Source organism: Anser brachyrhynchus (assembly GCF_964034855.1).
Source record: "Anser brachyrhynchus genome assembly, chromosome: 7".
Classification (NCBI taxonomy): Eukaryota; Metazoa; Chordata; class Aves; order Anseriformes; family Anatidae; genus Anser; species Anser brachyrhynchus.
This window is the reverse complement of record NC_137701.1, coordinates 9,069,828-9,092,802: the sequence shown is the minus strand read 5'-3', so window position 1 is coordinate 9,092,802 and position 22,975 is coordinate 9,069,828. Positions and strand designations below refer to the sequence as shown.

Genomic DNA, 22,975 nt, shown 5'->3' with positions numbered 1-22,975 from the left:
CCCAAATGCAAAGAAAGCAAAAGGCATTAATCTCTCCAATTGGAAATTCTGTAACTGGGCAGCTATAAGCTGATGTGCTTTGAGTTTCTGCAAAATGTAGCTACTGCTAAACAGCCCAAATGGTAAAGCATTTTGTAACAGTATAATGTTCTCATTTTAATCTTTCCAATCTAATTTATGACTAAATTTTCCCTTGGGAGATGATACAATAAACTCTCCTGGAAACCACTTTGCAAATATGTTGAAGGCCAATCAGGTACTACAGATATAATGTCAAAATTCGTATTGACTTGCTAAATACGTAGTCATCCTTAGCTTTCCTCAGGACAGTAAGATGTTAGCTTTGAAGATTGGGTTGTTACAGAGTGGAGGCTTTGTCTTGGTCATAATGTAGTTCAATTTAAACAGCTTAGAATTTATTGTATGTGCTCAGGCAGCCTGTATACCTGAAAGTCAGACGCCTCCTAAGCAGGTACACTAACAGAGGAATTGTGTTTTAGACAGAAAATGTTAGAAAGACACTCAGATGTTGATGTAAGCCTAATCAGTTTCTCTAGTCATACAATATTTTTAGCTGAAAAATAGATATAGACACGGTGACAGCTGACATGAGCTTAAGTCTAGCTCAGTCAATAGGAAAAATACTTGACTATGTCTCTAGAACCTATATTTAAAAATTTGAAAGCTAGAGGTTTTTTTTATCATGCTATTTATCTGTTATTTAGATTTACTGTTCCCATTCCCACATTATTATTTTATTATTTTAGCTTTCCATATCCCACATTGTTTTCCCAGGAAAGCTTTGCAAAATGAGTCAAGATACACATTTCATAGGCTCCCCCCTACATTTTTATCCATCGCTGTCGCTTGTACATTATTTATGGAGCTTCCTTTCCAAATGCCAGATATGGACATTGATCTGCAGTTTAGTGGATTTAAAATTGGCATTTGCTTTGTATCCAAGACCTCCATCACCTTTTTTGTAATGTATATTAGCTCAGTCCCAGCCTCACTTGCTTCACCTATGCAGCAATGTGATTTCTCTGTTACACTCAATAACTACATAATGACCATACAGTTAATTGTCCAGTTTTTGTGTATGAAGAGGCCCACTCCTGAAAAAAATGAAATGTAAAGACCAGCCATTCAGTAAACAAAACTTCAGTTCAAACACTCCAAGGGTGGCTTCTATAAATTGTCACAAAAACTTCACTTACAAATTTCCAAGGACTTAACAAAAGATGCTCCTCACTGACTGCTACTTTAAATTTCAGGAAAATCCTTTACTTTCAATCCATTGATTTGTTGCTTAAGATATTATTGTGCATATTAACAAAGAAGTCTAGGTGTCAGTGAGGACAAGAGTGATTTAAAGTTTCTACTGTCTGTCTTAAATGTTCAGTCACAGTTCAGTTCTGCAGTCATGCAGCAGCACAAGGCTCCTCAGGTACAGCTCTTTTCAAAATTACAGCCAAGCCCATCCTTTTCTTTTAGTACAACTTAAAGCAAACTAAAAGTCTACCCAAAATTCTTTCTTTCTTTTTTTTTTTTTTTGTAACAAATCCGAATCTAAACTGCAACTTTAGTGTTTTGGACAATAAATTCTCTGCAGCTGTCAAGGCAACTCTGGTTGCGATACACTACTTGCTTCCAGATCAGGAACCAGAAAACTGTTTTTCACTATCCATGTTCTGATACTTGTCAGTATGCTCAAACTTGAGGGATTTTCATTGAAGCTTGTACCGCATATCAGAAAAGCCACCGGTGCTCAGAAGGGCTTTACACCACAATTTCATGAATGTTGACGTAATTGAAGAATACAGGACGTGGAAGGAGACAAGACATGAGCTTGTTCTGGAACAAAATTCCTGACATGCGTGCTCTGTGTTAGTTTTGACATTGTCTCTAAATGGAGTGTCCTCTTAGACATGAGAAACATCAGTATGTACTAAATATTTCTCATGGTTGTGAACAGCTTTGAGAGAAGCTGGAAGCAGCCCTGTGCCTGAATCCCATAAAATATGTTTCCTGAACTCTTTTGAAAATCTCAGTTTATCTTGCCATTAATATTTATAATTGTCAATGAGCAATGCATGGAACAGCTAATTGAGCTCCATAAATTGCAATAGGCTGGTTATTTCCACATGGCTACATTTCAGTTATTATTTTTTCCCTTGGAGTTGGGTCTGTAACTGCCGTAGCTGCTTAGAGACCACTTTTTGCTAATTCAGTAAATGCTAATTTTTTTTAATTGTCACAATGGAAGACAGTGCATTGCATCAGTGAAAATGTATGGAAAAAAAAAAAAAAAAGAAAATTAATTGATGGCATTTTAGGTTATCAGCACACTCACTAACATGCTTGACTGCATTTTGTGAACGTGGCTATTATGATTGCCCTGGGAACTTGTTTAAAGTTAAGCAAGTGTTCTCTTTATGGCACTATTGAATTTCCCTGTTACAGGAAACAAATGTATCCAGTTTGGTTTTGTTCTAACAGATCTAATGCTTACCTTTTAATTGATCAAAAAGCAAAATGTGGAATATGCTGTTCAAGTTAGCTTGAGATGTGAAAAGCTTCTGAAACAGATGATGTGGTGGTAACTATTCACAGTAGTTGTGCTCACAACTCTGCTGTGGCATGTTAACTGTGATTAACATGGAAAAAAAAAGGTCTCTGCACTTAGGAAATATTTTCCCCTTTGTGTCACTTAGACATCCAGCTTTCTTGGGATTTAACATAATGTGACAAAATGCATGGGCCACGTTGGAGGGTCAGTCGAGCTCCTTGGACCAGGTTCAGCAGACGTCTGTTGTCTGCTGGCAGCTGAGGCGTGCGAGGAGCCTTGCTGATGCGTCATGAAATGGATATTCCCTCAAAATAGAGCTTACTGTACTTGGCAACTGATGGCGTTTAAAGTGGGCCCTTGGCTTATTCCTGACATATATCTCATTTACAGTTATCCACCCTTTCTATTTCTCTCCTTTTGGTGGAAAAAAAATCACAAAGCCTCCACGATAGATGTTTAAAGGACATGGTAGCGTTTATGAGAAGTCCCAGGTTCCTTCATCAGTCATTGATCTGTGTTTCTGGGCAGCTCAATGAAGTTACCCGTTATTTTGCTGCGTTTCACTTGGGTTTGTTTGACTTGAACCAGACGCCAATTTAAGATCACTAGTAACAATCGTGTATTTTAATCCCTGCTGACAGGATAATTCTGGCCCGGCTGTTGGGAGCTTAAAATGCTTTACCTGTGCTCAGCTAGTATTGTTTGTAATTAAAGCTCCTAGGTTATACATTGCAAGGGAACGGGTTATCTGGAGCTAATTTTTACAGGTCATCCTCTAGAAAGGTACCTCTGAAAATAACTCTGTGTTTTTCATTTTGAGATCCCATTTCTCTGTTCACCTTGTGCATGGTATAATGTGCCAGTATTAGCTGCTGAGAAATTAAACAAGACATGCATGCAAAACTGTCCTTGAAGGGAGCTAGGCTAATGCTTCCATGTGCTATCACTGATGAAAGGACAGAAATTCCAGACAGTACAACCCAGAACTCACACCATTAAAGCCGTTCAGCTTTTCTTTTTGCAAATGGAGGAAAAATGCGTACATTAGAGAGGAAAAGCTGTCCCCTGAGCACTCGGCGGCAATGTTTGCTGTACACTTTCTTGCGCTTTGCTGGGCCTGCCTGAGGGGCAAAGCAGCTAGCATCTTGGGGCCGCCATTGAGGTGGGGCGGCCGCCATTTTGGGGCAGTTACTGGGGCACAGCGGCCGCCATTTTGTGGCAGTTACTAAGGCACGGCAGCCGCCATTTTTGTGCTGTTACTGGGTCGCGGCGGCCACCATCTTAGGGCAGATGTGAGGAGCGGTGGCCGCCATTTTGGGGCAGTTCCTGAGGCGTGGCCATTGCTGTTTTGGGGCAGACCCTGAGGTGTGGCAATTTGCATTCTGGTTCGAAGTTATTTTTTCAAGAACTGGAAGGATGGCAAAGAAAGGCAAAGTAGCATGAGCAGGGAATTTCCAGCCACAATGCTGCTGTAACGGGGGAGAAAGGGAAAATTTTGCAAAATCAAAGGATGGGATGTTCAAAACATGCCTAGGTTTGGCATGACTTGCAGGGGAGGAGATAAGAGTTGGATGATCCTTTCTGACATGAGGATTTGAGAATCTGCATGGAGGCCAACAGATATCTTTGCAGTGACTCCAACAGTGCCTGGAGTGAGCTCCAAGCATGCAGGTGTCCACTTTCAGTAGGAATCACGTCAAAACTAGCAGTGACTGCAAACTGACAGTGTTGTCAAGAAGTGGCTAAAACCTGGGCCACCTGCTGTGCTCCCAGTACATTTTTTCAAGCTGAACCAGTCAAAAACCAAAACATCCTGCAAAACATGTCATTACTCTGTCTTTTTCATTCAAATTTGAATAAAGAAAGAAACCCCAAATTGAAATGCTATGGCCCTAGACTTAGTCAGAAGGCTGTGTTCTAGCAAATAGAACCTCCCTCCACCTTTTTTGACACCCTTTTTTGTATTTCCCCAAGAATTAAATTCATGTGGCTGTTTCTCCAGCAAATATGTTTGTTGGGGAGAAAAAGGTGTTGTAACACTGATGGGATTGGAAAGAACCCTCTGGCTCTTGTCAAAATACTTGCCATAATTTGTCATTTCAGTTGGATAAACCAAACGGGGCAGTTGGCCACAAATATCAACAACAGAACTTTATTATTTTTTCCTCTGTTTTTTATTTTCCAAACTTTGTGATGAAAATTGCTGGTGAGTGTGTGTGTGTAACTGAAGTGCCATGCAAAATTATTGTCATTTCAGGTGTGCTTGTTGTACGGAGGAAATAAAACGTAACCTTAAAATAGAAAAGATGTTTGTAAGTGACAAAAAATTGGCAGGGAGGACTTGGTTAGATGCAGTTTTGGAACTGTTTTGATTTTTTATTTTTAATTCTATTCCAAGTTTAGAATGTCCCTTTAAATTAATTAGAACAATCACAGTATCTCTGGAACATCAGTGGAGAAATTCATGTCTTGAGTATAACTTTAATATTTCCTGAATTCTGAAGAGAAGCTAGAAAAGCCAGCTTACGGAAATTTTTGGATACGATGAAAAACAAACTCCTGACCAAACTGGCTAATCTGAAATGTCTGAAAGTAAAAGAGCTATCATGAAAGCGCTATAAAGCTTCTGATTATAATGGAATCAGTGTCCCAGGGAATAATGCAGCTCTGCATTTAATATTGAGCTACTGAAGCGTACATCTCAACCTAGCTAAACTCACTGGGTTCTCATCAAAGTGCTGTAATGACACTGTGCTCTGTTTAGATGCCAAGCAACTCTTGAAATAGCTCCAGATCTTTTTTAGCAGCTTCAGCTGAGTAGAGACATCAGACATTAGAAGGACGGCTACTGCCGTGGCATATATATATCTTTCATTATGTATACTGCCACATTCGGCAATAATCTTATGAACTTTTATAAACCTAATTAAAAGGTTCTTGCACACTTCCAGGCAAAATCTTGTCAGCAGTGCTGAACCAGCAAAACAAAAGCTGTCCTTTGTTCTGCAAATCTGTTGTCTTTCCTTATTAACGATACATGCGCAACGCATTTAATTCAATGCTTGCCATTGTTTGCCTGTGTGTTTTTTGTTCTGGCATTGACTGGCGTCCCTGTTGTGTTACTCATAGTTCAGGCATGTTATTCTAAGTAGAATTTTTTATTTCTGTGTATTGTTTAAGGTATTTACTTTGCCAAAGGGAAGAAAAAAGTGTTTGCATCTACTTAAGCAGACGCGTATTTATGTCAATTTCTGTCCATTAAATACACGAACACACATAGGTATATGAACATACACAGTGATTGCAAGCTGTTGCAGGTATGGAATTAGGTGAGATTTGAAAACTGTATTTGAGAGACCTTTTCCAACACAGAGGTTGTGTTTCTGGGAGCACCTCTGGGCAGGAGCATCCTTCAACCTGTCCCTCCTGCTAAGGATAGTAACGCTCTAGGTTAATGTTGAAATGACACTTTTCAGATTTCTAGGTCATTTATTTGAATTATTTGGAATAACTTTGTTTTCTAAAACATTGTTATTTTTAAAAAACATCTTAGTACTGTTAATCTTTTGGACTTTGAAAAACTGTTGGTTTTTTTTTTTTTTCCCCTTTACAACCCAGACAGTCAAGTCTTGAGTATGAGCAGGAGAGAATTGTTGTATAGCTTATCTAAAGCAAACAAAGTATTCAGCCAGCCCCAAAGTGCAACAGTCATTTTGCTAATGGTTTTGATACTACTTTTGATCAAAATCTGGGTATATCGGTGATACCAGCACTTCAAAATCAAACTTGAATCTTTACAAATGTTTAGTGATCTGATTTATTTGGAAGTACAAGGTGGTGATATAACTTACGTGCTTTGTATTTTCTCTTTCAAATGTGCTCTCCATTTCTGTCGTGCATTCCTATTTGACGGTGAGCTCTTCCAGTGGTCTCTCCTTACCCCATGTTGTGTCCTTTACTCTTACCCTGGAATATCCTGTACAACGGAGTTACTCACAGACAGACTACCTTATCTGACCTGTGGCGTTGCTATGGTGGATTCTGCTCATATCCTAAAGAGACCATTGACCTGCTGCCTGCTTTGAGTTGTGCAAAGTCATCCTTTCATGCATCTTTTATGCTTACTGTGAATTTCTGCTCGAGTTTAATGAAACTGGAAAGAATGTCTACCCCTTTGTTCTCTACTTTTCAAGCCAGTATGTCTAATATGCTCAGTTGCATTGAAAGAGAAATGTGGTTAAATTCAAGAACTTGAAACAGAATTCTTTGGGGAAGGTTTTTTTTTTTTCTTTTTTTTTTTTTCCTGGCATACCTGTATCACATACTAAAGCAACTGCTACGTGAAAAAATCAGAATAATTAAAAGTGGACCATTTCTAATGTGTTTATTTCATTTTTGTCTTTCAGTCTATCAGAGAAGTCACAGGCTATGTTCTGGTGGCTTTGAATCAATTTGAATACCTGCCATTGGAGAACCTGCGCATCGTTCGTGGGACCAAACTCTATGAAGACCGATATGCTTTGGCGATATTTCTTAACTACAGAAAGGATGGTAATTTTGGACTCAGGGAACTTGGCTTGAAGAACTTGACAGGTAAGTGAAACTTGTAAATGCAGTGGATTAGTTGGGAAAAAAAGAGCTTGTTGAACATGTGCATCAATGTCCTCAGTCATTTACATTGTGCAAATAATAGGTACCATGAGAGGCTGGCAGTTATACACTGTTTGAAAGGCTCGTTGGTACTTAATTTCATTCCTTTTCAGAATCACAGCTGAACTTTTTCTAGTACCACTCAAATGCTATGTATGAAATTCATGCCAAGAGCGTACTTGAAACAAAAAGAATTGTTGAAAGAAAAGACGCACTTTTTTTCTTAGTTTTGAGAACGCAAATTTGGTTATTATTATGTTGCTTCAGGTGTTACCTATTTTCTGGCAAGTTAGCTTTGGCTTCCCTCAGCCTCAGCTCTTGCTGTTGTGTCAACATTGTTGCTGCTCTCACAGACGTGGGGGAAAGAGAGGTGGGTGAGAGGGGACACTGGATCTTCGGTGTATTTAATTTAAGACCTCCGCTTTCAAATAAAAAAGTTTATTATATATAGTGATATTTTTTTGAGGCAAAAATGTAAGCTAAGTCTATGTTTTCTGGTCATCTGTAAATTCAGGGCTGGATGGATAATGATGTGGGGTAGGTCAGCATTTCATATCTCCCAAATGAGGGTCTGCAGTAACTGGTTTGAGAAATTAAATGCTGGCTAAATATCGTATCATGTATTGCACTGTAACTTAATAAAGGCCAGGCAGTGGCAAAGTTTCTTTAGGGAGTTCACTAGAAGTGTTTTATTTGTACATGGTTCCTTGTGAAGGGAGTGGTGTCTGCTACGATCATTTGTACTCTAAGTTTTGGTGTTTGTGAAATGGCCTTATTTCTGCAAGTGGCTAAATGTTCAGTGCAAACACTGACGTGACCTGGACTTGAACCTGAGTACAGGGAGGTGGGAGCGTTTTGAACTATATTAAGGCACCCTTCACTCCTGTTTTTTTTGTGTTGGTATATTCAGTGGTACACAAGTGCCTGCAGTTCCCTTTTGTTCAAGCCTCTTTGGGTTGTACAGAGGTGCTTTCAAAAATAGGAAGGAAAATGAGATTTTGGCTATTTTACAGAATAAAACACAATTGTAGTAGACTTTCTGATCAGGTTCATTCTTCTGGTCAGACTTCTAACACTTCTGCTTACTGAGGCCATCGTGATGATACCAGTGTGCTTCCCAAAGTCTCTAAATCCCTGCTGCGCTTCTCTCTATCATTGTCATAATCCAATTTTCTCCTATTCTATTCCCACATTTTCCCCACACTTATAATTTAGGGTATTCATTGTGGCTGCCTGTGCCTTCACATAGCACAGCTACAGCATCACGTACTAATTTTTTACTTCTTCGTATACTTTTCTTGTCTATGAGTCTCAAAATGCTTTGTGAAAGACACTAGGCTGGGTGAAACTGAGACTGAGAGGTGATGTGAGGCCAAGGCTAGAAAAGGACTGGAACCCTTTTCTCTTGGGCTAGAGGCTGTTCTGCCAGGAAGCAAGGGTTGTATTTTCAGTGCTTGTTTAGCCATGGCTTTACTGCTCAGTAACATGAAAAACCTTATCTTTTAGGCCCTGGCTCAAGATTTTGTTCTTGAACTAGCTGCCCTGTGCCAATGAACAGTTCATCTGACTCCAGAGGTTCTCTCTGGAAGCTGCTTTTATGTGATAGGCACCACACCAAAACTGTCCAGCAAATAGCATGACTGTCTTTTCAAGTGTTGTGAGAAAGTCTGCCTTAGCTCAGCCTTTGAATCTTCCCTAACATGAGATCATCACAACCACTTCATCTGATTTAGGTGTTTACCTAATCCCTCTGATGGGATTATTTGGCTCAAAACGTATTGTTGTCTCTTGGAAGAAAAGTTCCCTAATAACACTAGCTTGTCTCTGCTGAATGCTTAAAATAGCTTCTGGGTGCTGAATATGAGCTAGTGTGTACTTAAAAATACTCTAACATTTTCTAGACAGCGTGTGCCAGGACCCTGTGAGTCCCTACAGCAGCTGTTCTTTGACCATTTTATATACCGTTTAAGATGCACCTCGCTATTTTAACCCACAACCTGCTTCTTGTTGCAAATGCTCTCCCTGGAGCGTATTAATAGTTAAGTCATTTTTGTAACACAGCCTTAATAACTACATAAAAATAAGTGGTGGTTGCGGGAGTCAGCGATGTTGCAAGGCCACAAAAGATCAGCTGTGTCTGGGTCTTCCCTGTGCCTACCAACCGCTCCGTATTTACATCAGAAACAACCAGTGATTTGCATTGAATTTAAGATGAAGTGGTTCCCATGAACTTGCATCCATCAAGCTTCTAGTCCACTACAGATTTAAAGAGACCAGCTTTGAATGGTGCATTTCTTCCACCGGAGTAAAATATAAACATAACTCCTGCCTTGCATGCCAAGAACTGTCTTTCCAGGGCTTATGTTCCCAAAAGCTCAGGAGGTTCTGTTCTTATTCGTGCAGTGTCTGGATGCAGGGATCCTGATGCTATTTCAGTCTGTTACTGCACAGTGTTCAAATACAAACACTACCCTCTGTGTCAAATAAATGCAGAGGCTATTCTCACCTGCAGGTTATCCTGTGACTTAACCAGAGGCAGGATTTCATCCCTCTGTGACGTACCATTGCATTATTTTTAGTGCGTTGTTAACAGCTGTGTTTTTATTGTCAGATATGTCTATCACGCTTTCATATTTAAATGTGACTTTAAATGCTTGAATTTTTTCCCTTAAGATATATATATATATATATATATATATAAAAGACAACTGTGAAGGCAGTAAGTTTTATCTTGCACAGAAAGCACGATTCAGTTCTCGCTCATGATGTCTGTTAACCTGAGAGGGAGTTTTGTTTGTGTAGGACAGGTCAGGAACGGGTCCTAAAATTCATGTGACACTTCCAGAAAGTCTTGCCTATAAAAATCTATTTCTCACTTATTATAATAACTTGGTCAATGATTCCACAAGTGTCAAAAACAAAAAGACATTGAACTAATGAAGAGGCTGCTGTCATCTCAGCTGAACTCATCTCAGCTTGCAGATTCAGCTGCCAAGTAGCCTTAAAATAAAATGCGGTTTTGACATACTGAACGTATTATTCAGGCTGAGATTAGCAGAATAACTGATGCTGAGGGTATGCCACCTTCTTCCATTTACTGCCTATGAGCTACTGCAAATCATTCCTGTCTTTCCCATGTAGCTAGGCAGTCAACCTTAACTTATCCTATGAAAGGGCATAATCGTTGTTCACAGTTTGAGTACTCCAAATATAGAGAATACCTGATGGCTGCATTTCATTATGGCATTTATCTTCATGAGCTGGGAAGGAGGGATAACTCACAAGTGCCAGAACCACTTATGAAGTATCCCATATTTTCTTCTGAGTGAAGATGAATAACAGAGATCTACAGCAAATGATGCATCTTTGAATGAGCAGAGATAACGTCATCATCTTCCCTATTGGCCTTGGAAACAGAAGTTCCCCTGGAATTCCTTAAATGTATTAGACTAAAGCAGATTTAGGAGTGCTTAGTTTGATAACACGTAAAAGCAGGAAAATTTGTAGTTTCTTGCTTGCTTGCTTTCAGGAATGGAGATAAAAGCTAAATTAAGGCAACTATGGTTCAAATGGCAAATGCATGATGTAGCCCAAAGGATTTGGCCAGTGATAGCCAAGGAAATCTCATTTGATTGGCAGGAAAGTCATAGGGGAAAGGATTGTTTTCACTGGGTGTAGAAAGTGATCCATTGTAAATTTCCCCTTCTCCTACAGATCTTTGTAATTTTTATTTTTATTTTTTTTAAGTTTTGATTACATTTTTAATTGTTCTGTAAAACAAAATTTGAACATTCTGTGATAATTTCTGTAACATTTTCAATATATTTTTTCCTCAAGAAATCAAAAATACTAAAGGGTACTGTGGAGGGGGGGTCAAAAGAAGAATGACCACTTCTCTAGAAAAGGCGAATTGTCAGTGATTTTCTATCTTTTTCTTGCCTTTTTTTTTTTTTTTTTAACAAGGACTGTTCATTTACTATCATTACACTGCAGCTCAATCGAGATTGGGGGAAGGGCACAGGAGGAGTCATATTTTCTTTTGATTTTGTTGACTCTGCACATTTGGGACCAAAGGTGCTTTTGGGAATCTTCCTTAGATACCTGTGCAGGGCCTGAGCTTCTTCAGCCCCGTGTGACTGCACATCAAGCGTTCTTTCAGAGGGGTAAGACTTCTGCCTTTCTATTGCCTGTCCTTGGAGTGCTCGCACGTCGCTTGAGCCACTGCTGAGTTCACAGTGCTTAGAGATGCAAAGGCCTGAGCATGACACCTGGCCTGAGCAGATGAGGCTGGGATGTGCTGGTTGTGGTGTACTCCTTAATTGCTGCGGCTTCCTACTAGTGGGGCGAACTGGGAAGAAAGCAATATGTAATTTGCCTCGGGCTTCCTATACAACAGGTGGGCAAGGCATCGCATCTCTAACCTCGGAGAGGTGTTGCTAGGATACGTGAAGGAATGAGAAATTTGTTTAAAAAATCCCTTTGGTACCCTCTGCAGTCAGGGCTGCTGCAGGAGTTAAAATGTTTTGCCCAGAAGAAGCCACAATAGCTCAGCAACTGCCCGTGAGTGCTCCTTTCTCTGTGGCCTTGGAGTTGCACAGACCGCAGAGGCATTTGTATCCCAGCACATCTTTGCTGACTCTCCAGCAGGTAGAAGAAAAGAGAGGAACACCTTGAGCGTGGCTGTTCTTCCCCTGGGAAAGGAAAGCTCTTCTGTGCTGTGGCACAGACCCCTGGAGGCATGGTGCAGGACCTGCTACAGGTTCCCCTGTCTCACCCATATGGAAAGAAGTGCCAAGGCTTGTGACTGCCCGTATGCTAATAAATGCATATGTACCAGCTAGCAAGCAGCTGTCTCCGCCGGGACACTGTTAGAATGTCTTGAAAAAAAATTGCCCCATTGCTGCTGATGCTCTCCCCTGACACTGTCGCATGTAGCCAGGGGAGTCCGGAGACGGATCTCTGCTGGCAGGAGCGTGCAGGCACCCTGTGCCGAGCACAGAGACTCCTACCAGCGTGGATCCAGGCTGTGCCGTGCCAGTTGGCATCAGTGCCTGGCAGCTCTTCCAGGCGCTCCTCAGTGCACGGCTGCAGACGTGGCCCCGAGGAATCCCACATAAGGGACCCACAGGGCTGAGTTGTAACCCCCTCAAACTAGCAGAAGATGGCTCACAGGTGGTATCGAGGCACATAGGCGTATTGTATCTGGCCAGAAATAAATACTGATTCTGAGCTCCAAGAGATTTATGCTCATGAGTTGATTATGTTCAGTAACAATGGCTGAGCTTTGGATTTTTAATTTCAGTAAGGCTAGAATTTTACAGTCTCTGAAGGATTCAGATATGCTTTTGTCATGCTAAATGGTATAACTAATGTCTGATTTTTTGCAACCTGTTTTTCACTAATTTATGCTCAGCTTTATTTCAAAGCACTTTACTGTTTTTAGTTCTGTCTCTGGTGTTAGAAATGTGCAACCTTGTTTGGAATGATTATGGCAAGGAATTAAAAGAAAAGGAAAAGCTTATAGTAATGATTTATTGGTAAATGTGTTCTGATCAGATGCTCAAAGGATTCCACAGACTGGATTATCTTAAACTCCTGCCTTTGCTCCCTGAAAGCTGTTTGCTGCTTCCCCCCAGCCCAACCAATATTTTCAGATAAACTATGAAATGCACATTGTGTATTGTAAGCAGACTAAAACAGTTTATTGCAAGTTGTTTACAGAGTGTTCCCTGCAAGTCTCCAGTATCACACAACAGGATAAGGTCACATCACACAGCCTCTCCAGCAGCCAAAACAGGGCTTAAAATTATGGGGAGGAGAAGCTAGGCCAAATCCTTAGCTGGTGTAAAGTGGCATGGTTCCTTTGACTTTGTAATGAAATGAAATTCAAATTGCCCCTTGCTTTCTTCAGTGGATAATTTAATTCACACTTTAATTTATAAGTTAACTAGTGCCTAACTCCCTCTTAAGCCCTTTTAAGGATGTTGTATTCAGGACGCTCTGTCAGGATTAATACCAGCTAATGATAGCTGACTCAAGGCATGTCTGCACCACGCCGCGGAGCTCTGTGCAGGACCTGGAGCTAGCATCAGGCTGGCTGGCTTCAGAATTAGTGTAGCTGCATCACTGGGGTCCTGTGCCTGGGCTAAATAACCCAGCAAGGTGGACACAGCAGGTTGCTCCTGCCTGAGTATGGTCCCTGGAAACAGAAGCACCTTGTCCTGGATCTTAATTAAATGGCTGCTGTGTAAAGGGGAGTGGAGTGTGTAGAAGGATGGGGAGACTAGAGCAGATAGAGGAAAGCCTTCCCAGTGCTATGGTAACCTGCACCTCTGCTGCTTTCTGTTGTGAATCACTATCTTTACAATAGAGCCAATAACGTTTGCCACTTTAATTAGGCTGCTTTTGTTTGGTATGAAACGTCAGGGAGGATCTGAGGTGATGTGGAATTTAGCTTGTAACACCGTCAAATGCTAGTTTAAATGTTATTACACAGTACATCCAGGTGTGCTGCTGTTGTCACCTGAAAATGCCATGTAAAATAATAATGTCATTTGTCCCATCTTTCTTGGCAGTTTCTCCTTTTTACCTCTCTGCAGTAGTTCTCTATCTGTGCGTTTTTCAATTATGAGGTAAGAAATTGTCCAGGTTTTGGATGTGTGAAACACCCTTCAGCTTTTTTAGAAATATGGGCAATCAAGATAAATCCAGTAATGCCGAAACCTTCTAGTAATGTAGTAGCTTTGCCTGACTTCAGTGACTTGAGAGCTTTAAAAGCACAGGGATTTCTCTGGCCACATGCTTTGCAGGGAGTTAAACATCTGAACAGAGTAATCCCTCCGTTTCAATCACACAGGTCAGGAATGGGTGGCATTTCAAAACATCCAAGTTTGGTAGACAGATCTGTGCTGAGCTACACTATAACTTAAGTAAAATGCAATAAGCATTGCAGTCAGGAAGAAATTGTGTGGTTTGTAGTGGCAGCACTGCTGAAAAGATGCATCCCAGGTTCTGTGTGGGACAGAAAGGAGCTGTATGCCACTGCTCAGGCCAGGGTCTGGTCTAGACTAGGTCATTTGAAATGGAAATCCTTGTCATTTAGTTTATCTTCTTCAGTTTGGATGAATGAAAGAGGCATTAATTTCAGTGCTTTATTTTTTTTTAGTATTTTTTTTTCTTGTTAGAATCATAGAATATCCCGAGTTGGGACCCATAAGGATCATCAAGTCCAACTCCTGGCACTACACAGGTCTGCCCAAAAGTTCAGACCATGTGACTAAGCGCACAGTCCAATCGCTTCTTAAATTCAGACAGGCTCGGTGCAGTGACTACTTCACTGGGGAGCCTGTTCCAGTGCGCAAACCGCCTTCTCGGTGAAGAACCTCTTCCTGATGTCTAGCCTAAACTTCCCCTGCCTCACCTTAACACCGTTCCCGTGGGTCCTGTCACTGGTGATAACGGAGAATAGGTCACCTGCCTCTCCACTCCCCCTCGCGAGGAAGCTGTAGACTGTGATGAGGTCCCCCCTCAGCCTCCTCTTCTCCAGGCTGAACAGGCCAAGTGACCTCAGCCGCTCCTCATACATCTTCCCCTCTAGGCCCTTCACCATCTTCGTCGCCCTCCTCTGGACAGAGGTTCCTGTTGGAGGAAGGAGTTTTCCTTCAGAAGCTTTCTGAAGTGACTGGGGGAAGTAAAAGGGACTGACAGTTGCAGTTGTCTCCAGAGCCCCTTTTTGGCCTGCCTTGTTTGCAATCCCTGCCCTGCCCGCAGCCGTGGAAGACTAACAAGGACAGCAGTTCTGGACAGTTTGAAGTGCTGTGGTTGAGGCTCTGCTTTCTAAACACTGAAACATAGAGCCAACTGCCCTGCACCTCTGCAAAGCTGCTTAGACAGATGCAGAGATGCCCAGCAAAAAATAACCTCGAAGGGAACATAAAACCAGTAATACTGTCCTGTAGAACAAGGGAAGTCACCATGGGAAGAGAGGTGAGAAAGTGGCAAACACCCAAATATGTGCCCCACAGTCTAATGGCAAAGCAGAAGCACCCACCTAAGCAGTAACTGTGTTATGGACGAAGGAGCAGGCAGGCTGCACAGAAACGTGGCTAAGACAAAACTGCTGTAGTTCTCTGTACAGAGAACTCTGTAGTTCTCTGGTACCCCCCAGCTGGTCCCACCTGCTTCGTGAGAGCTTCTTTCCATGCAAAATGAACGTTGATTGGTCTGAGGTGACGGCGGGAGGCAATCAGAGCAGGAGGCAGGTAATGCATGTGGATGCGGAGCTGTCCGGGGCTGTAGGGGCCGCCTGCAGGCGAGGAGGGGGGAACAAAGGTATCACGTGAGGAGAACACGCTGGAGGCCTTTTTCTTTGATGTTTGGAAATTGCTCAAGGGGCTGTCTTCTCTAAAATCCTTTTGCTTTCTTTTTTTTTTTTCTTCTTTTCTTCTTTTTTTTTTTTTTTTCTTTTTTTTTCCCCCTTGGTGAAACTTTCATAGATGTGCTTTCATTTCTTTAAGGCTTAGAAGAGAGGGTGTCCATCCAGCCAATCATCCTACAAACACCGTACTTATGCTGGAGTTCCCCTGGGAGCTGGCTTCTGCTTCTGCCCCTCAGAAGTAGCGTAGCCACATGCTTTGAGTTTGAAACCACAGGTACCCCTGATGTGGGAGCACGGAGGGAAGGGCAGCATCAAACATGGTTCTTTCTGCCCTGCTGGAAAGATGAGATTGTGTTGTTGGATGGTTTGTGTGTGCGTGTTTGTTTTTTGTTAATGGATCAGCTAGGCATGCATTCAGATTGATGGTAAAGGCTGTAACAGCTCTGGGAGCTGGTTCTATCACCAGTGTTTGAATGGAGTGCTGCAGAGTCAGTCAGCTTCAAAAATGGGTAAGGGGCCACGGGTAGCTGAGGGCAGGACACAGAGGCTGAGTGGAACTGGAGAATTCAAGATGTTTTTGCCAAAAGTATTTTTTGACACTTGTTTAAAAATGAAATATCTGTTATCAGGGAAGTTTTCTGCAAGAATGGAGGAGCTTATAAAGGAGGGAAAAGTGATGAAATAGTCAGGCACCATCTTTTATTTTAAAATGAACACGCATGACTTATGATAGTAAATGACTTTTCATGCTTTTTTATATAGCTTAATTTGCATTTTCAACCAAATTGAAATGTTTGGTGATACTTGAACGAAAGTAATTGAATCTTTTGTAGACTACGTTTTCTGTCAGATTTCAGCTTGCAAAAGTATCCAGTGTTGGCTTCTTTACCTGGTTTAAGGAATGAAGGGTTTCCACAATCCTTGAAAACATTTAGAGGCTGGAAAAGTGGCTTTCCGCTCATATTTCATCCCAACATCAGTCATAAGATCCTTGCTTTGTTGTAAGAGTGTGTCCAATGGCACAGACATACAGAGGAAGTTTTAAATGAGTGAGTTTGGCCGCAGGTTGTGGTGCCAGTGTATTGACGTGGAGTTTTATGTGAGCTACCTGCTTTTTTGGCAGGGAAAATTGTCTTGTTAGCAGGGCTGCTTGCTGTGGTGCCTGAACTTACCCCAGTGTACTTGCTTCAGACTACTGTGGGTGTCCCTGGAGCATGCTGTAATCACTCGTGGGGTTACTTGTGGATGCAGAGCCCTCGTGTCCATGCTTCTCACACTGGGATCCCAGTGGTCTCTGGTTCTGGAGTAGGGAGTGGTGGTTGTTGTTTTTTGTTGATGTTTTGTTTTAGCCAAAGCAACATCAAAGAAGTACCCTTGAGATAGTGGCAAACTTTGTGCTGAGATTTAGGTCATGGCTGAGTTTATTTTCTGGTCTGAGGGCCCAGTCCACATCCTGCTGAAATTGTTCTTTACTTGTTTCATAGGAGAAGCTAAGTGGAAAAAAGAGGAGACAGGTTTCTCCTCTCCTCTAGAGTTAAAACAACTGTGTTTCATTTCCATGAAATAATGATTCTTTTCCCCTAATATTTGAATTCCTTACAAGCCTTAGCCAGTTACAGATCCTTTGCACATTGTTGCAAGCAATGGGAATATAATTAAATAAAATGTAATGCAGAAAATGTTAAGCACGCTGCTCGCTCTTCTTACAGATCATAATGCTGCTTATTTATTCCTTTAACAGAAGGCTGTGCTACCCTACAGGTAGGTGTAAAAGCCCTGCTACCAAGGGTTGTCCCCAGCTGGCTTTTGCTAGCAGTTCTATGCAGGTACAGGCAGCCACCTTCGACCAGCGCTGACAGTGAGGCTGTCTGAGCTCTTGCCGAGGCTGTGCCAGGGAGAGGTAGGGCGGTCAGAGGTGGAGGGGATGATTGTTCAGAAACACTCCAACCACAGGATGGATTGATTGAGTGGATCAGGACTTAACTTGTCTTTTTTCTTTTCTTTTTCTTCTCCTTTGCCCGTGCAGGGTTATGTAGGGGGTCTTAAATGATGCTATTATGGTCCTGTGGCTGGGGTTTACTTCTGCTGAGTAAATGATTACTTGCGGTAGCCATGCTTTTGGTGAGCACGCTGAGGTGGTAATCCAGGCCAGGTGTAGGTGTGCGCTTCAGTATAGTTGGGAGGTAAAGGTGATGGTGATGAAAAGCTTTAGCAATGACTGGACTCAGAGGCTGATCTTTAAATGAGACTTTAAGTGAGACTTAAAAGCAAGCACTGAGCTGAAATATGCATAGAAGTAAGGTTGCAAGGGCATCCTCCTCCTCAGTGTACGTGGGAAGAAGAGCTGAGAGGGATATTTTAATGGCTGTGACTACGTAATGGAGTAATCCCAAGGGCTGTATGGTTAGCCCCATGCAAGCTCAGTAAACCTCACTGCAGCCCCAGTTTCATTCAGGAGCAAGACTTCTGCATGTACAGAGCTGAATGGTTTTGATTTAATATTCAGAAGCATTCAGCTTCCCAAATAAAGGTAATATTTTTGCTAGTTGAGAGATTTATTAGTATCTTAACTTGGCCTTAGCTTTAGCCTTTTTCTTCTTCCTTTTCTTTAAAAAACAAGTCTTACCATAAACCTCCCTTGAAGTTTGAAAAAGTAATCAAAGCTCTGCTGAGCAAATTTGACTGTACTGATGGGTTGTATGAGCTATGACCTCTGCTGACCTCATTCTGCTCCATTTCCCCTGCAGGCTGCTAGCAGCGGCGGGAAGTAAACATTAATCTGTTAATGTAGTTTCTGATATAAATAGAAAAAACATATAATTGCAATCACTGGTTTACCAGTGGGCCTGTCCAACCTTACTGCTTTTCTTCTGAGAAAGAAGTGGCCGTGAGTCCTGTGTGTTTCTGTGCTTGGGGCTCTGTCCATCCCACGGTGTTTGGGTGGAACAGATTACTGCTTGCTTGGCACAGCAGGTGGGTCCGGTGGAGCACCTGCTTCCTGGACATGAGGAATGTCCTCCAGCATCCCTGTTTGCTAATTCTTCTTTCTTGCATCCTTTCCTGGAGTCAGCAGTCCTCCATCTTATTTTTCTTCGGGTGTTTCTGGAAAGAGAGATGAAGCTTGTATGGAGACACGTTGTCACAGGTTACCTTACTGTTTCAGTCCTCAGAAAGAAACTAAGGGATGTGGAAAGAATGCTCTTATTGAGAAAAAAAGGAGGGTTGGAAGGGGCTGGTCAGGTTCAGATAAGCATTATATCGTATACAATCCCTTTATAACCTTCTCAAAGGCCAGGCATGAATTCACGGAGGGGAGTAGCAAGCCGGAAGGAATTGGAGCTTCCTTCGCACTTTCCAAGCGATGTGATGAAGAGTTCACGTGCTATGTGGCACTCTGACAGCTCTGTGCGTGCAGATGCCATTCAGATTGGTGGTGAGTCCCTGTGAGCAGCAGTTTACAGCAAGGTGGGTGTGTTGGTTGCCCATGTCTTACGAGGCCATTTCAAAGCTCTTGTTCCTATCTGTTGTTGGTGTCCAAGTCAAGTCCGAGGCCTTTTCAAGAGCAGCATGAGAAAGCTGCTTTGCTGCTGCTGCCTCCTGAGCGCACATAGATAGCCTCAAAGAAGGAAGCTGCACTGTTGGTGGCATCTCGAAGGTTGCTGGAGGAGGTTGCTGGAGCAGGTTGCTGGTTCTGTCCCACTGTTAGCATGTGACTGGTGTTGATGTGCCATGGTGCTGCACGATGGTGTCTTTGCTGCCCCAGCAATGAGGGGTTTGTGCTACAAGGCTCAGATGGCAGGTTGCACATCCATCTTCCCTGGGGTGTGCTGCAGAGACTTGGGGTAGCCTGCTCGGAGGTGCAAGGATTGCTTTCTGATATGAGTGATTAGTGTCATAATCTAGGGTTTAATGATAGCCAGAAAAGAAAACTTACCTGGGTTTAACTAAAATTGCTCCTTAACACAACTTGCTAAATTGAAACAAACCCCACATGAATGTACTCTTATATCCATTTACAAGTGCCTTGTATTGATTTAGCCTACTTCAGTAACTCGGATGAGCTAAATTGATGTCTGTGCACTAAGTTGAGTGCATTCACTTGGGATTTCATACCTACTGAACAGACTTGGCTTCAAAACTGATTATAGTTAAACCAGTGCAAGCCTTGTGTGAAGAATCGGCCTTTCTTATTTGTTGCTACTGCTTTGACCAAGAGCTACGTGACAACTTAGGGGAAAATTAACTGCAACTGAAGGGGAAAAATGTGTCTCTCGCCCTGCTGACGGTAATGCTCTGGTACCCTACTAACCTTGTCCCTTATTTTCAACTTGAAGTGGTGCTAGTGTTGCCCACATGACTGGGTATCAGCCTTCTTTCTTCAAGGCAGCTATTGGAAAAAGACCGTTTATTTAATCCTTTTGTTCTCCTGTGCCCTGTTACCTAAGTGCCTGGAGAGAGGAACAAAAACAAAGGCTTGCAAACCTACTTCTCTGCAGTCTTACCTCATGCCCCTGAAGCTAGCAAGAATAGTTAAGAGCCCTTAAGCAAATGTTTCTTTCCCTTGCCATACAGTGTCTTTCAGCTTTGGTTGTGCTTATGTACTCCTCATCCTATATACACCAGAGTTCCTCCAACCATTAAGCTGACAGGCTGCTTTTATCTTGGCCACCACGAGCTAATCTTAAGTGCCCAAACTCGCACTCGAGAAGACTGACCAAAACTGCTCTGCTGGCATGGAACTGAAATCTAACCCATCATCTTCCTCACCTGGCCTCTGGGCCTGGAGCGAGGATCACGCTTCCCCTTCATGCTCCTTGAAGATCAGATGCAGAAGATGACTGCAAGTGTGCAAGTTACTGCAGATTCACAAGTTGCTTGCTTGTAAGTTATCATTTGACAGCTGAGCACTGGTAACAGGTAATGTATGTGCTCTTTGCTCCCAAAATGGCTTACAGGAATGTTTTACCTTATTTTTGCATAGCTTTATGACATTTCCAGGGCTTGATGATGGGATGGTGTTAAACTGCAGCAGCACAAGCTCTTGAAACTACTCTGATAAATGTTGAGTGTTCTCTTACCTACTAAAAAATAGTGTTTCTGTACAGACATTTCTAAGTTAGGGACAGCGTTCATGTTTTAAGTAACAAGTCCATAAGTAAATGTCAACTTTTGTAAATATTAATCTATAGACCTCAGTTTGTTTTTCTTTCTTTTTTTCTTTTTTCTTTTTTCTGAAACGTGGGTCATCATTTAGTTTTCTGTCTGTAAGCAGCACGTAAACTCCCAGTCATGGCTCATAAACTTAAAGAAGACTGACAAAAATAGCCCCTGCCCTAAATAGCTGAGCATGATTAAGGCCGGAGGCCACCAGTGGACTCGGAGGGGTGGGCAAAGCAAATCTAAGGAGACAGAGCAGCTTCTTAGGGTAGTATCAGATCTGCACATCCACATCTACTGAGGCAGCCAACTCTCAGTTCTGTGTGAAGGCAAAGGAGGTTTGAGGGAAGTATTTCAAAGAGGTCAATGAGATAACTTCCTGGCTGTCCACATCTTTGTATAAGATGCAGCACAGGGAAAGAACAAAAGATATTTGAAAATGTCTTGTGTGTGATGAAAGGTGGCATGATGGGCTTATTGAAGGTGGGAGAAGGCATAAATAGTGTATGAGAGAATGAGAGGCCTTGGAAGATCTGGGGAGTGAATAAAATTCACTTTTATTTGATGTGATGAGGAGATATGACATGGGGGGAGAAGAAAAAGGCAGGGTTAGAGTGGTGAGCTAGAGAAGTGGAATTTAGAAGGAAACTGGGAAGAGTGAAACTTTTTCTAAAGCAGAGGTGGTGTTGTCAAGACATGAGAAGAGCCTGGACAGGAGCTGTAGATGCAATGACAGACAAAAGGACCGTGATAGAACAAAGGTGGTATCAACTGTGTTTCCCGAGCTGAGAATAGGTCAAAAGAGAAGGTGACTCCAGAGGGGTGTGGTGGAAGTGGTGGGGCAGTTGGCAGTGCTGGTTGTTGAGGCTGAAAGGGCAAAGGAGAGAGTGCTGGTGGGAGGGGGGCTGCAGAGCTTGTTCTCTGGAGCAAGCATCTGTGGAGTATCTGCGCTTAGAAATGTATGGTTTGGCTCTAATCTGTGATCACAATCTCCAGGTGTATTTCCAAACTCAAAGTACCTCCAGGGAGGTTTTGTCAGGAGCTGCAGATGGTGAATGTTTGGGGAGGATTGTCCAGTCTCACCTGCTATCTGAATCTGTGCTTTCTTATGTCAACAAACTGTCATGTTCACTGATGTCACCAGGAAATAAATACTGGCTTTCGGAGCACAGACCCATTTCTGATGAAAGGCACGTATCCCAGAGGGGAAAGTTTCAATAAATTCGCAGGGAAGCTGCAGAACTTGAAGCCTATATTGTGATTTTCTTGCTATCACATTTGTTGTATTATCTAAAGAGATCTGTGAGTGAGGTGGTAAAACAGGGCTTTTTTAATTATACATCACCCAGCAAACTGATAAAGGAAACAAAGCAGGCAACCAAATGACACAGGCATGAGCCACTTCAAAATAATGATATAGCAAGAACAATAGGGGAGTAATTCACAGCTCCCTAAGACATTTTTGCAGTTCAGAGGGGGTGAGACAGCAAGCAGCTATTGACTGTTCTTCTTTCATGTTTTTCACCTGTCTGCTGTGTGATTGAGAAGTGTATTACCTGGATTCTTGTGAGAGGCTTTTGTGCTATTGTCTTAAAAACCTCGCTCTGCAAGAAATGATCCTAATGGAAACTGGGGTGCAGTCACAAATGTAGGGTCTATAAAGAGAGCGACAACTGATTTAAGTATAGTTTAAATCTTTTATAAATGTTCTTACATTTGATGTCCAGGGATGGCTCAGCACTTGCCTGGCCCCTTTGGGCAGCTCTGGCAGTGATGAACTGGCAGCTGCCCAGCACAGGGGAGTTCCCTTTGAGTCGGGCGCCTTGCACCAGCACCAAGGATGGAGAAGGAAGGTTATTGTTGAGCGGGCAGTGTACTTGCAGGATAACCACCACGTGTTCGTCCAGCACCATGCAAGACTTGTCCAAACTGAGACTCACTGATGTGTGTGGTTGCCAAAGGTGTTTGCTGACGTAGAACATTACCATATATGACACAAAGCACCTGGTCAGGTTAAAGATGAGAATGGTGAACTTTGAACCTGTAATAGTGAGCAGAAGAAGGGCATTTGTTGTTGTCTTTCATGTATGAAAAATCTCGTATTTCTGTGTCCTGATAGTTGCAAGGTGGCTGTACGCTCTGTCTTGTCAGCACAAGTGCTGAAGTGCATGTCTACACTACGGAAGCCAGGGATTTAAACCCCAGCTAGCTGCCTGGCTCAG

The 22,975-nt window shown here is 42.3% G+C and overlaps 1 protein-coding gene across 13 annotated transcripts in view; it reads left to right on the top strand.

Annotated features, from left to right (window-relative positions):
* Positions 1 to 22,975, top strand: part of ERBB4 (erb-b2 receptor tyrosine kinase 4) — a 580,719-nt gene that overhangs the window by 285,408 nt on the left and 272,336 nt on the right. For all 13 annotated transcript variants that reach the window (XM_080600555.1, XM_080600553.1, XM_080600542.1 and 10 more), the window contains one exon: positions 6,976 to 7,162. In XM_080600555.1, coding sequence (XP_080456681.1) covers positions 6,976 to 7,162 — 187 coding nt within the window. The remainder of the gene's footprint in view (positions 1 to 6,975; positions 7,163 to 22,975) is intronic.